The 14616-nt window shown below is 40.8% G+C and overlaps 1 protein-coding gene across 1 annotated transcript in view; it reads left to right on the forward strand.

The window, feature by feature from the left end:
* The first annotated feature begins 654 nt into the window (after nucleotides 1-654).
* Nucleotides 655-14616, forward strand: part of KLHL23 (kelch-like family member 23) — a 19892-nt gene continuing 5930 nt past the window's right edge. Inside the window, exons 1-2 of the mRNA XM_006867026.1 lie at nucleotides 655-1869; nucleotides 7360-7512. Of these exons, the coding sequence (XP_006867088.1) occupies nucleotides 657-1869; nucleotides 7360-7512 (1366 nt within the window). The 5' untranslated portion in view covers nucleotides 655-656. The remainder of the gene's footprint in view (nucleotides 1870-7359; nucleotides 7513-14616) is intronic.

Genomic DNA, 14616 nt, shown 5'->3' on the forward strand with positions numbered 1-14616 from the left:
CTTGGGGCGGGGCGGACTCCTGGCGGGAACGTGGGCCTGAGGGCCCGGCGCGGGGCGCGCGGAAACCCCTGCTGCCCGCCGCGGGAGAGGGGTGCGGGGCTGGTGCGACTGCGGCGGCGCCCAGGCCATTTTCTTTTCTCTCCTTTCTTGGGAAAAAAGGCTCAAGGTTTCCCTTCTCTTCCAAGATTTCTTCTTCCCTTTCTTGTCATCCGTATGTGATTAGAAAAGGAGACGGAGCTAGAGAAAATGGTTAAATTGGGGTTGCATCGAACTGTTCAAGGTTCGGCCTCGTGTGGAGGGAACCCCACGGGCACTTGATTTGCCAATTGCGGAATCTTATCTTGGACTGCCATTCCTGGGCATATTACAGAACTGGGGTGAATGGTGTAGAAAATCATTGATTCTTCTCCAAAGACAACTGAATACCCCAAGGGCCTAATTTCAGGCCCCAAACTCCCCTGAATTTAAATTGATCATCGGATCAGTTACAGAGCAGTGCATCTGCATTTTGCATTTGTTACTTTGAATGTTGAATTTAGTGTAGTTTTGGAGTCTTATCTGATGAGAATCAATCATAATGATTGGATAATTAGCATTGATTATTTGAGATAATGCAAAATTGAAAACACGTTTATTGTTTCATATTTATTGCAGCCATGGCTCTAAAAGGACAAGAAGATTATATTTATCTTTTCAAGGATTCATCGCACCCAGTGGATTTTCTGGATGCCTTCAGAACGTTTTACTTGGATGGATTATTTACTGATATTACTCTACAGTGTCCTTCGGGCATAATCTTCCATTGTCACCGAGCTGTTTTAGCTGCTTGCAGCAATTATTTTAAGGCAATGTTTACAGCTGACATGAAAGAAAAATTTAAAAATAAAATAAAACTCTCTGGCATCCATCATGATATTCTGGAAGGCCTTGTAAATTATGCTTACACTTCCCAAATTGAAATAACCAAAAGAAACGTTCAGAGTCTGCTAGAAGCAGCAGATCTGTTACAGTTCCTTTCTGTAAAGAAAGCTTGTGAGCAGTTTTTGGTAAGGCACTTAGATATTGATAATTGTATTGGAATGCACTCCTTTGCAGAATTCCACGTGTGTCCAGAACTAGAGAAGGAATCACGAAGAATTCTATGTTCAAGGTTTAAGGAAGTATGGCAACAAGAAGAATTTCTTGAAATCAACCTTGAGAAGTTTCTCTTTATCTTGTCCAGAAAGAATCTCAGTGTCTGGAAAGAAGAAGCTATCATAGAACCAGTTATTAAATGGACTGCTCACGATGTAGAAAATCGAATTGAATGCCTATATAATCTACTCAGCTATATCAATATAGATATAGATCCAGTGTATTTAAAAACAGCTTTAGGCCTTCAAAGAAGCTGCCTACTAACAGAAAATAAGATACGATCTCTAATATACAATGCTTTGAATCCTATGCACAAAGAGATTTCCCAGAGGTCCACAGCCACCATGTATATCATTGGAGGCTATTACTGGCATCCTCTGTCAGAGGTGCACATATGGGACCCTTTGACAAACGTTTGGATTCAAGGAGCAGAAATACCTGACTATACTAGGGAGAGCTATGGTGTTACATGTTTGGGACCCAACATTTATGTAACTGGAGGTTACAGGACGGATAACATAGAAGCTCTTGACACAGTGTGGATTTATAACAGTGAAAGTGATGAGTGGACAGAAGGTTTGCCAATGCTCAATGCCCGGTACTACCACTGTGCAGTCACCTTGGGTGGCTGTGTTTATGCCTTAGGCGGTTACAGGAAAGGGGCTCCAGCAGAAGAAGCCGAGTTCTATGACCCATTAAAAGAAAAATGGATTCCTATTGCAAACATGATTAAAGGTAAATGCAGGTTATGTTTATTCTGTATTTTCAGATATTTGGGATTAGACAAGTGGTCTTTCTTCTCTTACAGTAACCTTAAAGAGCATTTTCCATTTTGGAATATATGTGGACAACACAAATAATGTTGCACAGAATGTTCCAAGTAAAAACATCATAACGGAGTCCCCAGCTTTTCTGAGAGTTATGTGATTAGAATACAATACTCAGGAGGCTATAAAAGAAATCTCATGTATATTAAAACAGAAGAAGCAGTGTGATTCATTGTTGTTAAATGCTAACAGTAGGTTCCGACTCTTAGCATCCCTGTATAGGGTTTCTAAGGAGTACACTGGTGAGTCTGAGCCTCCAACCTTGTGGTTCAAACCAACCCTGTGGTCCAGTGCTTTATCCCACAGTGCCACACTCATTCTGCTTACTCTATGGCCTAAGGTTTGAGATTAGTTAGAGCTTGCTTTGGGTCTTAAGAATTTATATTTAAGTGAAGGTTAAATGCCGAACATAAATTGGATGATTTATTAATAAGCTCATATTTATCAATTTGGATTTTTTTTTTCTTTGCTTGCTCTTAAGATTGAACTCTTCTAGATTCTGTACCAGAGCAACTTCTTTTAAACCTTTTCCCCTCATAAGATGCTGTCATTTGAGAAGTCCTTCATTAGAATATGGAAAGATTTGGCTTCTGTAGGATATAGTAAAGTCAAGAGCTAGAGACAAATGTTGTTAAGTGCCATCGATTCAGTTCCAGCTCATAGTGACTTTGTATAGGGTTTCTGAGGAGCAACTGGTGAGCTTGAACTGCCGACCTTGGGTTCAAACCAACCTTGCAGTCCAGCACATTAGCCCGCAGCGCCACATCGGGATTCCTCTGCTTTTTGTGATTCCATTCTTGTCTCAGAAGATAAGCAGAGAGGCAGACCCCATGTCTTTCAGCATGTGGCCCAGAGAGCATGCTATTGGGTGTCAATATCTGATAAACCTTATTTTCTTCTATATTTGGCAATGTATTAGTTTTGCTTTCCTTCTGGTCTGTTGGCAAAAAAAAAAAAAAGCTAAACTGGAGTATTACTTAATTATAATTACATTTATTCATTGGTGTTGCAGAGCTATACAAACAACTGGAAGTTTGTTACTGAATTTGTTTCATTTTATCCCAAATATTTCTTCCCAGGCCTTTCTGTTTCTTTTTTAATACTAGCAGGGGTATGGGAATTTGACCTGGTGTGGAAGTCTGGCCTGGTGTGATCTTTGGATGACAAGCAGGAAGCCTGAGAGGCATCATGTTCTGGTGATCAGACTCACTGGGGCTGAAGCCAAGCTGCTTGGGTCCAAATCCTGACTTTCCACTTACTTGCTGGTGAACTTGGGCAAATTGCTTAACCACTCTGTGCCTTAGTTTTGCCATCTGTACCGGGGGAATTGACATTACCTTTTAAAAAGAAGCCAAACCTGTTGCGAAACAGTTGATTCAAACACCATGTGTGACCAAGTAGAACTGATTCTTAGGGTTTTCTTGACAGTAATATTTACCGAAATAGGTTTCCAGGCCGTTTTTCCATGGCACTGATGGGTGGATTCAAATTGCCAACCTTTAGGTTCTTAGTTCAGTGCTAACCATTTGTGTCATCCAGGTTCAGGGTTATAGAGAGGATTAAATGAATGTATGCGTGAGAAATGTAGCAGACAGTGTGTGTGGCACAGTAAATGTTAGGCATTAGTGTCATGAATGTCATTATAGAAGAACATGTCAGTTTTTATAGGGCAGAAATATCCTCCATATTAGTCATGTTTTCATATGCATAGTCCATTGATAGGTTCAGCAATAGTTGGTAGAGTGAGAGAAGGTAAATTAAAGTTGTTTACTGGTGTGGCACTACTGGGTAATGCCCTGGACCGCAGAGTCAGTGGCTCAAACTCAACAGCAGCTCCTCAGAAACCCTATATAGGGTCACTATGAGTCAGAACTGACTCGGCAGCACTTAACAACAACATTACTGCTCTGGTTCTTGGCTCTGCCTGAACTTGACCCCACTTATCTATTCCCTGCCTCCTCCCCAGGATGGATCAGCCTGACTTCTCTCCTATAAAAGAAACAAGGAAAGTTCAAATATTTTAATAACTCTTGTAAATCTAAGTGTATTTTTCCGTCTGTTTCCTAATGATAACACTTTCAGTGGTTTTGTACTTTTCAGTGTATTTCTTTTAGAGGAAAACTTACTAATTTTCTGATTAAATAATAATTTTGGAACAGTGCTTGCTGGGAAAAAAATGTTGCAATTGTAGATCGGTGCTGAAAGAAAGCCACATGTGTTCTTGTCTGAACCTTGAGTTGAATAGGAGTATCATAGGCCCCAAAGCCTTCCCTACCTACCAGCTGCATCTGAAATTCCATTTTTTTTACTTTTTAATTTGCAATTTTCATTCTTGTTTATATTTAATCCCCTCCAGGAAAGAGTAGTTTTATTTGTTGCCAGTCCTGTGCACTTTTGACTGGTACTAGTTCTGATGGATGGACTTATATGCTAAATTTGTTTGTTTTTCAGTTTCCTGTAGACTGGATACCATTATTTTCCCCCAACTTAATTTATCTTGTAGTCATGGTGACAAGTCAGCAGTCCTCTATGGTAATGTGAGTTTAAGTTGGGTAGAATCAAATTCCAAATTAATTTCCTTTTTTGGTTTAAGAATGTACAGAGAAGAAATAAATATTTGGCTCTCTAGGTACTTCTAAATCTCCTGTACCCCACCCCCAACATAGCTTCCCTGCTTGTAAACCCACTTCTATCTGGAGTAGAAATGTACAAGGAGAGTGAACTATACCAAGCACATAGCAATGCTAATGAAGTAACAGCTGGTTGAAAGAGTAAACTAACACTTTCACCTAAATGTGCCTCATCATCTTCCTTGCTCTTTTTTCTTTGCCTGCTGAGTTCACTCCTTACTTTTCTGTGCCCAGTATTTCCCAGCTGAAGATGTTAGAATCAGTCTTAAAGTTGTCTCTGATAATAATTAATCGTTAAGGCCTGACTGCTTTACTGGGGACTCTTGTCTCTGTGCCCTTTCTTCCATCTCCAAGGCTATAGATAGACAGACAGATAAATTGCCTCTGAGTTGATTTCTGTCTCATGTCGACTTTATATACAACAGAATGAAACATTGCCCTATCCTACATCATCCTCAAGTTCATGGGCATGTTAGATTCTTCCATTGTGTCTGTTGTGCCAATCCATCTCCCCCATCCCCTGGCTGACTATCTATCTCTGTAAACATGATGTCCTCTTCCAGAGAAGAATCTCGCTGGATGATGTGTCCAAAGCAAGCCAGTCAAACTGTGTTCTGTTGTGACCCATAAGGATTTTATTGCTTTATTTTTTAAAAGTGTTTAAAATGTTTTATTGTGAACGCATTGGTTTTCCATTCAACAATTCATACATTTTTTTGTTTTGTTACATTGGTTGCTATCTCCACAATATAATGGCACTCTTCCCACTTCCTCTCTGTATTTCCTGTTTCCATTGCTCCTTGTTTCCCATTCCTATTCCTTCCTGGCTTTTGAGCTTTATTCCTGAATAAATGCTGCCCTTTTGATCTCTTATGCATATAAGAGATTATTCCTATACATAATTCCTATGATTCTTCTAAGGAATGTGTACCTTGGTGATATTGTTGTGTTCACCTTCTGTTGGCTGAAAGTTGAGGCACGGGAGTGAGTTCAGTTCCAGGTGTGAATGGTGTCCAAGGGCCATGGTCTCAGGGGTATCACCAGTCTCTTTCAGACTAAGTTTGGTCTTTTTTTTATGACTTTGAGGGTTGTTGTTTTTTTAATATAACTTTGAGTTTTGTCAATTTCTCCCACTGTCTGGGACCTCCTATTATGATCCCTTTCGGATTGGTCAGCTGGGCACCACCTACTTCAGGTCTCAGAGTCTGGGAGGCTCCGTTCACATGGTCCATTAGTCCTTTGGATTGTTTCCTTGTGTCTTTGGTTTTCTTTTTCTTTTTTTCACGAACGAGGCAATTTATTAGCCCAGCATCATTTGTTCTAATGTTTCTTGTTGGCAGCTGCCACCTGTCCGGCGATTCTGTCCAGATCTCTCTGTCCCTGAGGTGTCAGTTTGCGGCCACCATCTTGGCCCTTCTCCACCATTTTGAGCCCCTCTAGGGCTTGGAGGACCCGGCAGGCCAAACTCTTGGAACCTCTGCTGAAGTGGCTGGGCATGACGCCGTTTCTCTACCGCCCTCCGTAGATCTTGATCATGGAGCCAACCCCAGCTCCACCCTGAAGGTACAGGTGCCGTGCTGTGGAAGCAGCTCGTGTGTAGAACCAGTTCTCATCATAGGGAGCAAGTTCTTTATGCTTGGCCAGCTTGACAGTGTCTACCCATTCAGGGACTTTTAGCTTCCCAGACTTCTTGAGGAAGGCTGCCAGAGTTCTGATGAACTCCTGCTGGTTCACATCTTTTACAGTAACTCCAGGCATCGTGCGGCCTCCACACTGCCGGCCAGGGGAAAGCTGTCTTTGGTTTTCTATACTCTTCTTTGTACTTCAGATGACTGCTGACAAGCTTTTTTCATTGGCTGAATTTTAGTAGTAGATTACCAGGCCTTTCTTCCTAGTGTCCTAGTCTGGAAACTCTGCTAAAACCTAACTGGCATGGGTGACCCTGCTGGCATTTGAGATACTGATGACATAGCTTTTAGCACCATGTTGTTGTTGTTGTTAAGTGCCGTCAAGTTGGTTCCAACCCACAGCGACCCTGTCCAGGGTTTCCGAGGCTGTAAATCTTTACGGGAGCAGAACACCTCATCGTAGCATCATAGCAGCATGCAAACCACCACAATAGGAAAAAGTGACAGACAAGTTTGGACTTCAGCCTTGGTCCACCAAGGCTAGTACCTAGCTCTCTTCTGTCTTGTGTCCTATTCATTTTCTCCCATCTTCTCTTTTAAAACCTTAACCCTGCTGAGTTTAAATCCAGATGATTTAGATGGACATTAGGATCCTTTACTACATGACTTTAGCTTGTTATTCCAGCTTTAATTCCTATACAACTCTTTGTGCTACCTGCTTGGGTCAGACTGTACTACTTGACGTTGCCTGGTAAACCTTTGTGCTTGCCTTTTCCTCAGCTTAGAAGAGCTTCAAAGTCCTATATACCAAGACCCAGGTCAAATCCTGCACCCCATTAAATTGAGCCTGCCATCATTGTCTTTGTCCCTCATTCACGGTCCTTCTACCATCTGTACTTTGTGTTCAAGAGCTGTTTCACGCTCTCTTCAAAGAGCATGAACTCTTGAGTGTTTCTTCCTTGTATCCCACATAGCACTGAGCCCAGTGTCTTGCATCTACTACCAGTAATAACAGCAACAAAAAAGAGAGAATAAACTTTGCTCAGGAAATAGTGAATGATCCCAATAACGTATATTTTTTTAAAAGAAAGGAAATAGTGAAAGGTCAATCTAAAGATGTGATTTTTCTTGAACACACAGGTGTGGGAAATGCGACTGCCTGTGTCTTACATGAAGTTATCTATGTCATTGGTGGCCACTGCGGATACAGAGGAAGCTGCACGTATGACAAGGTTCAGATCTACAATTCAGATATCAATGAGTGGAGCCTCATCACCTCCAGCCCTCATCCAGGTAACCAAGTGTTGTTTCCAAAAGCACACGCTGTTGTACAGCTTATCAACATACCCCAACAGCCTGACTGCCTTCAAGTCAAGCCCGACTCATAGTGACCCTATGTAGAAAGGGTAAAACTGCTGCCTTGGGTTTCCGAGACACTAGAGCCTTACAGGAGCAGACAGCCTTATCTTTCTTCTGCGGAGCGTCTAGTGGGTGCACTTGAACCACCTTGAGGTTAGCAGCCCAATGCTTAGCCCATAGTGTCACCAGGGCTTATTTATCATTTTTTAAGGTATGGTTAAAAATGGGTTGGAAACAGGAGTCCTGTATGGTAGGAGAATGCACTAGACTGCAAGGTTGGTTTGAACTGCAGGGTTGATGGTTCAAATCTACCAGCCATTCCTTGGAAACACTATGCAGGGTCACAATGAGTCAAAACTGACTTGGCTGCACTTAACAACACAGGGGTGCAATAAAAAGACTCAAGATACTAATATATTATCTAATTAGAGTGCATCAACAGATATTTTCCTGATGCCTTTACATTTGAAGTCTGAGTGGTTAATGGTGGGTTCTCCTCTTTTTTGGTTCCATTTAGGTTGGTTTTATTCATTGTATGTTGTCTTTGATTTAGTGCATGAGTCACATAAAACAATTTTTATAGACACACTTAAAAAGTACAAGTCAGTATATCAAGTTGGTCGGAAGGTACATGCATTGATTGAAGTTCAGCAGATCATTTCCTCCTCTCTGAATGGTTTGTTATTATTTCTCAAAGTTTTTATTCTGAATTGAGTGATCGTTTACATAGCAGAACATCAGTTTTATTACACTTATCCTATTGTATTTCATTTCATTGCAATGATTACAATCCCCTTCGTGCATCATCATTGAACAGTATTTGCTTCCATTCCCTTTCTTTGTTTTTTTGGGGATGTACACAAAAACACTCAGAAATATATAATCATTTAAACAACAAAGGGCACATTCTGAAAACCTGCCTCCTGGCTGCCAGCACACAGCCTTTCTCTTTCCATGAGTCTAGAGTCTTCAACTGCTCTATCTCTCTATGTCATATGTCTGCCTCCATCTCTGGGTGTCACTGCTTCTCTGGATAGGGGCCCATATTCTGCTCATGCTCTTCTCCCTTGATGGTCCTAGGGTCCTCTATTCCTGGACTGTAAGATGAACTATTCCTCCTCTCTGACTGTTCTTTCTTGGCTTCAGTAACTATTCAGCACTTCTTCCTACTATGCACAGAACCCTGTGTGAACCAGGCATTACCAGTCATGAAGAGGACATGCTGCCAGCCCTGAGGAATAACCTGCTTCCACTGCTTTCGTTTGTTCTTTGATGTGTCTTAGAGGAAAGCATAAGCCATTGCCTGTTCCTATTAGGCCATACATTTAAGTGTGTTTTTGTTAGTGAAGATTTCTATCACCGTGTTAGCTTGAATCATTTTCCATAAAGCATAAGGCTTTTGTATAGGTTACTGGAAGGTATAATTAAAGCTCATAAACTGAACCAGCTGTGAGTAAGGATGATCACTAATTAACCTAAAATGAGGAGAAATAGCTATAAACACCATTAAAAATCAGAACATGGAATGTACAAAGAATTAATCTAGGAAAATTGGAAATTGTCAAAAATTAAATGGGGCTCATTAGCATCAATAGCTTTGGCATTTGTGAGCTGAAAAGGACTGGTATTGGTTGTATTAAATCTGAAAATCACCTGGTTTACTCTGATGGGAATGACATATTGAAGAGGAATGGTGTTGCATTAATCATCAGAAAGAACATTTCAAGATTTGTCATGAAGTACAATGCTGTCTGTGATAGGATAATATCCATAAGTCTACAAGGAAGACCAGTTAATAAAACTTTTACTAACTGTACACCAGCCACTGAAGCCAGTGATTATGAAATTGAAGAATTCTATAACTTCTGGTTGCATAGTGCTTTGGAGCTCTGGTAGTGTAGTGGTTATGAATCGGGCTGTGAACCACAAGGTCAGCAGTTCGAAACTACAAGCTGCTCCACGTGAGAAAGATGAGGCTTTCTGCTCCTGTAAAGATTTACAGCCTCGGAAACCCTGTTCAGGGTTGCTAAGGGTCGGAACTGACTCGACTACACTTAACAACAACAACTTCTTCAGTCTAAAATTGATCAAACATGCAATCAAAATGTATTGATAATGACCAATTAGAATGCAAAGGTTAGAAACAAAGATCGCTAGCTGGAAAAGATGGCCTTGGTCTTAGAAACAGTGCTGGAGATCACAAGATAGAATTTTGCAAGACCAATGACTTCTTCATGGAAAATACCTTTTTAAACACCATAAAAGATGACTATACTCATGGACCTCACCAGATGGAATGCACAGAAATCAAATTGACTACATCTATGGAAAAAGACAGTGTAAAAGCTCCATATCATTAGCCAAAACAAGGCCAGGAGCAGACTGTAGTGCAAACCGTAAATTACTCATATAAAAGTTGAGGCTGAAGCTGAGGAAAATTAAAACAAGCCCATGAGAGCCAAAATATGACTTTTAAAACCTGAATTTAGAGATCATGTGTAGAACAGATTTGATGTATTAGACACCAATGACTGAAGACTAGAAGAATTGTGGGATGACACCAAGAACATCATACAGGAAGAAAGCAAAACATCATTAAGAAAACAAGAAAGAAGGAAAAGACCTAAATGAATGTCAGAAGAGACTCTGAAACTTGCTCTCCAGTGTTGAGATGGTAAAGCAAATGGGAAAAAGGAGGTAAAAGAACTGAACAGAAATTTCAAAGGGCAGCTCCAGAAGACAGAGTCAAATATTATAATGAAATATATAAAGATCTTGAGTTAGAAGACCAAAAGTGAAGAACATGCTCAGCATTTCTCAAGCTCAGGGAACTGAAGAAATATTCAAGCCTTGACTTCTGGTATAGAAGGATTCTATGGGCAAAATATTGAAGGATGCAGAAAACATCAAAAGAAGGTGGAAGGAATACACAGAGTCACTTTAAGAAATGGTCGATGTTCAACCATTTTAAAAGGTAACACATGAGCAAGAGCCAATGATACTGAAGGACGAAGTCCAAGGTGCTTCGAACGCATTGGCAAAAAACAAGGCTCCAGGAATTGATGGAATACGAATTGAAATCTTTCAGCAAACTGATTTGGCACTGGAGGCACTCACTTATCTATGCCAAGAAATTTGGAAGACACCTACCTGGCCAACTGTAAGATATCCATATTTGTGTCCATTCTAAAGTGAAGTGTGTCAACAAAATGTGGAAATCATTGGACAGTATCATTATGGTCGCATGCAAGTACAATTTTGCTAAAGACAATTAAGAAACAGCTGCAATAGTACATTGACAGAGAACTTCCAGAGTTTCAAGCCTGATTCAGAAGAGGACATGGAATGAGGGACATCACTGCTGATGTTAGATGGATCTTGACTGAAAGCAGAGAATACCAGAATGATGTTTATTTATGCTTTATTGACTACGCAAAGGCTTTATTGTGTGGATTATGACAAGCTATGGACAACATTGCAGAGAATGAGTATTCTTGAACACTTAATTATGCCCTTGAGGAACTAGTACATAGACCAAGAGGCAGTTGTTTAAACAGAACAAAGGAACACTGACTGAATGGTTTAAAACTAGGAAAGGTATGTGCCAGGCTTGTTTACTTTTTTTTATTTTTTAAAGCAGTTTTTATTGTGAATTGACTTAAAGTTTACAGGGCAGGTAATCAGTTTTACATTCCGTAAACCATATTTTCCTTCATTGCAATGATTACAATCCCCTCCATGTACCATCAGTCCACAGTATTTACCTCTATCCCCTCCTCCCCCCCTTTTTAAGGTTTTTTATAGTGACTTGAGTAAAAGTTTACAGGGTAGATCATGAGTTTTACATTCAACAAATCATACATCTTGTTTCATTACAATGATCATAATCCCCTCCATGTACCATCAGTTAACAGTATTTCTCACTAATCACTTTAGCTCTTTAAAAAAAAACCTCAGGCATGTATGATAATTTACACCTCCAAAGGGCTCATTCTGCAAGTCTGCCTCCTGGCCACCAGCTCTTAGTCCCTCTCTTCCCACTAATAGAGTCTTTAGCCACTCCTCCTCTCCATGTCCCCATCTCTGCCTCCGTCTCTGGCGTCGCTGCTTCTCTGGATAAGGTCGTGCATTCTGCTTGTGTTCTTTTCCCTTGATGGTCCTAGGGGCCTCTGTAAGAGTAACCACTTAAAGGTATTTGTTACAAAACTTCTACCTTTACAATTGTGGCAGTCGCAATTAGTCATGATAACAGTTACTCACTATTGAATTGTACAAACCTTATCCCCATCTTTTTTCACAAGACCCATCTAGACAAGATAAAAACTATTCAGTGGGAACTCTGTCTTCCCCCACACTGTAAACTCCATCATGAAACTTTGTAAGCCAGTCACTTCGTACCTTTATTACCCCCTCATTTTAAATAGCCAATGTCTATGTTGCCCATCCCTGTCTACCCTGTGTACAGAGTGGATAGCATTGATACTTGATGTGAAGACTCCTTCCCTCTCTGTTGGTATTTAGAATTACTACCTCCATGAGAATAGGTCAGGTTCATCAAATTGTAGCAATCTACCCTTGCTTCCTTTATCAAAAAAAAATTTTTTTTTTTTTTAATCTTCCTCTAGTCAAGTTCTGATTATCAAGACATTGAGGCTAGGTCAAGTGGGTACTGTCTGCAAGTTTGGGCATTCTTGTGCATCTCCCTTTACTTCATATCAGCTGGATGCTTCACTCTAAGCTCTAGCCCTCTGTGGCTATGCCCTTGTCCATGGACTAAGGTGTCCCCAGGTCTCACCACACTTTGGATAAACCAGCCCTTCCTCTTCTCTCTCTCATCTCCAGATCAATGGGAGTCAATGGACTGTGGTTGAACTCAGCTCATTTTTTCATTGCTGCCTTTCCCCTTCTTCCACTCACCAGTAGACCAGTGTGGTTGCCAGCAAGCTTACAGGCCTGCTCATGTGTTCCCTTTGAGTTTCAGTCTTAGAGGGGAGTTTGTCCTGAAGGAACTTGATTGCTTGCCTTGATGGCTTCCTGGCGAACAGCTTGCTTATTCTTGTGGTAGCCAGTCATGCTGACATTTTTGTTTTGGGTTTTTCCTGATGGTCTCTCTTAGAAGATGTATCTTCTGTTGCTCTAGCTGTTCCAGGCTGGTCCTCTTGTCCTTGCTAGTGGGGATGTCCCACCTCATAAGGTTCTGGATGGGACTCAGGATTCCACCTAAGGTCCTATACTTTGCAAAGGCTCTGCAAGAGGCGTATTTACCTGGGCAAGTTCTAGAACCCCTTTTAGGTATTCTAATCAGTTATAGGTTGAAGATGGACTTACAGGTTTTCTGAAGGAGCTGATGGGGAGGAAGAGGTAAAGGGATAAGTTGTTGTTGTTGTTAAGTGCCATTGAGTTGATTCTGACCTATAGCGACCCTGTATAGAGTTTCCAAAGAGTAGCTGGTAAGCTTGAACCGCTGTCCTTGCAGTTCAAACCACCTTTGCAGTCCAGCACATTAACCCACAGAGCCACTCCAGAGAAATGAGTAGTTGTTAAATGAGAAGGCCCCAGAAGAGCTGTGGAGCAAGCATTGCAAAATAGGATCTGCTGCTCAGTAGGAAGATTGTGGCTAAATATAGAACTCTGGGAGTTATTTGCTTGGAGATGATGATTCTGGGTGTAGGAATGAATGAGATACCTCGGTAGGGTGGGACAAACAACGGCTGTGGACACAAAATGGTCTCTGTTTAGGGAGTTGCTAAGGAAGAAGATTGAAGAACAGGGAAGAATTAGCCTGTAGAGGGCAGTGTTTAGTGGGAGAGTGTAGAGTCAAGTGTCAAGTGTTGGTGTTGCCATTTATTGACTTGTCTACTCTTGGGCCCACCACACATATGTCAGTTTGTCATACTGTGGTGACTTGTGAGTTGCTGTGATTTTAAATACCAACAGCGTCACCCATAGTGGACAGTTTTCAGATGACAAATTGAAGAAGAATGGTGTTGCATTCATTGTCAAAAAGAACATATCCATATCAGTTATGAAGTACAATACTGTCTGTGATAGTACAATACTATCTATCCATGTGCCTCCAGGGAAGACCAGTTAATACCACTATTATTCAAATTTACACACCAACTACTAAAGCCAGTGAGGATGAAATAGAAGAATTCTACTAACTTCTTCAATCTGAAATCGATCAATCATGCAATCAAGATGTATTGATCATTACTGGTGATTGGAATGCAAAGGTTGGGAGCAAAGAGGAAGGATCAGTAGTTGGAAAATATGGCCTTAGTCATAGAAATGATGCTGGAGATTGCATGATAGAATTCTGCAAAACCAATGATTTGTTCATTTCAAATACCTTCTTTAGACAGCATAAGAGATGACTATACACATGGACCTCACCAGATGGAACACATAGATATCAAATTGACTACATCTGCGGAAAGAGAAGATGGAAAAGCTCCATATCATCAGTCAAAACAAGGCCAGAGGCAGCATGTGTAACCAGACCATCAATTGCTCATATGCAAATTCAAACTGAAGCTGAAGAAGATGAAAACAAGTCTACGAGAGCAAAAATATGACCTTGAATATATACAACCTGAATTTAGAGATATCTAAAGAACAGACACAGTCTCACCAGCTTCTCCTCGGAAAGCCTATACAGGGTTGCTGTTGGTCAGAACCAACTCTATGGCACTTAACAACAACAACAAAAGAACAGATTTGATACATTAAACACTATAAAGACCGAAGAGTTTTTGGTGATGATGCTGGAGAGTTGAGGGATGACATCAAGAACGTTATACATGTAGAAAGCAAAAAGTCATTAAGTAGACAAGAAAGAAGGAAAATCAAAATGGATGTCAGAAGAGACACTGAAACTTGTTCTCCAGCATAGAGATGCTAAAGCAAATGGAAGAAATGAGGGGGTCCAAGAGCTGAAGAAAATTTCAAAGATCAGCTCGAGAAGATAAAGCCAAATATTACAACAAAATGTGCAAAGATTTGGAGTCAGAAAACCAAAAAGGAAGAACACACTCA

Source organism: Chrysochloris asiatica, unplaced genomic scaffold (assembly GCF_000296735.1).
Source record: "Chrysochloris asiatica unplaced genomic scaffold, ChrAsi1.0 scaffold00099, whole genome shotgun sequence".
Lineage (NCBI taxonomy): Eukaryota > Metazoa > Chordata > Mammalia > Afrosoricida > Chrysochloridae > Chrysochloris > Chrysochloris asiatica.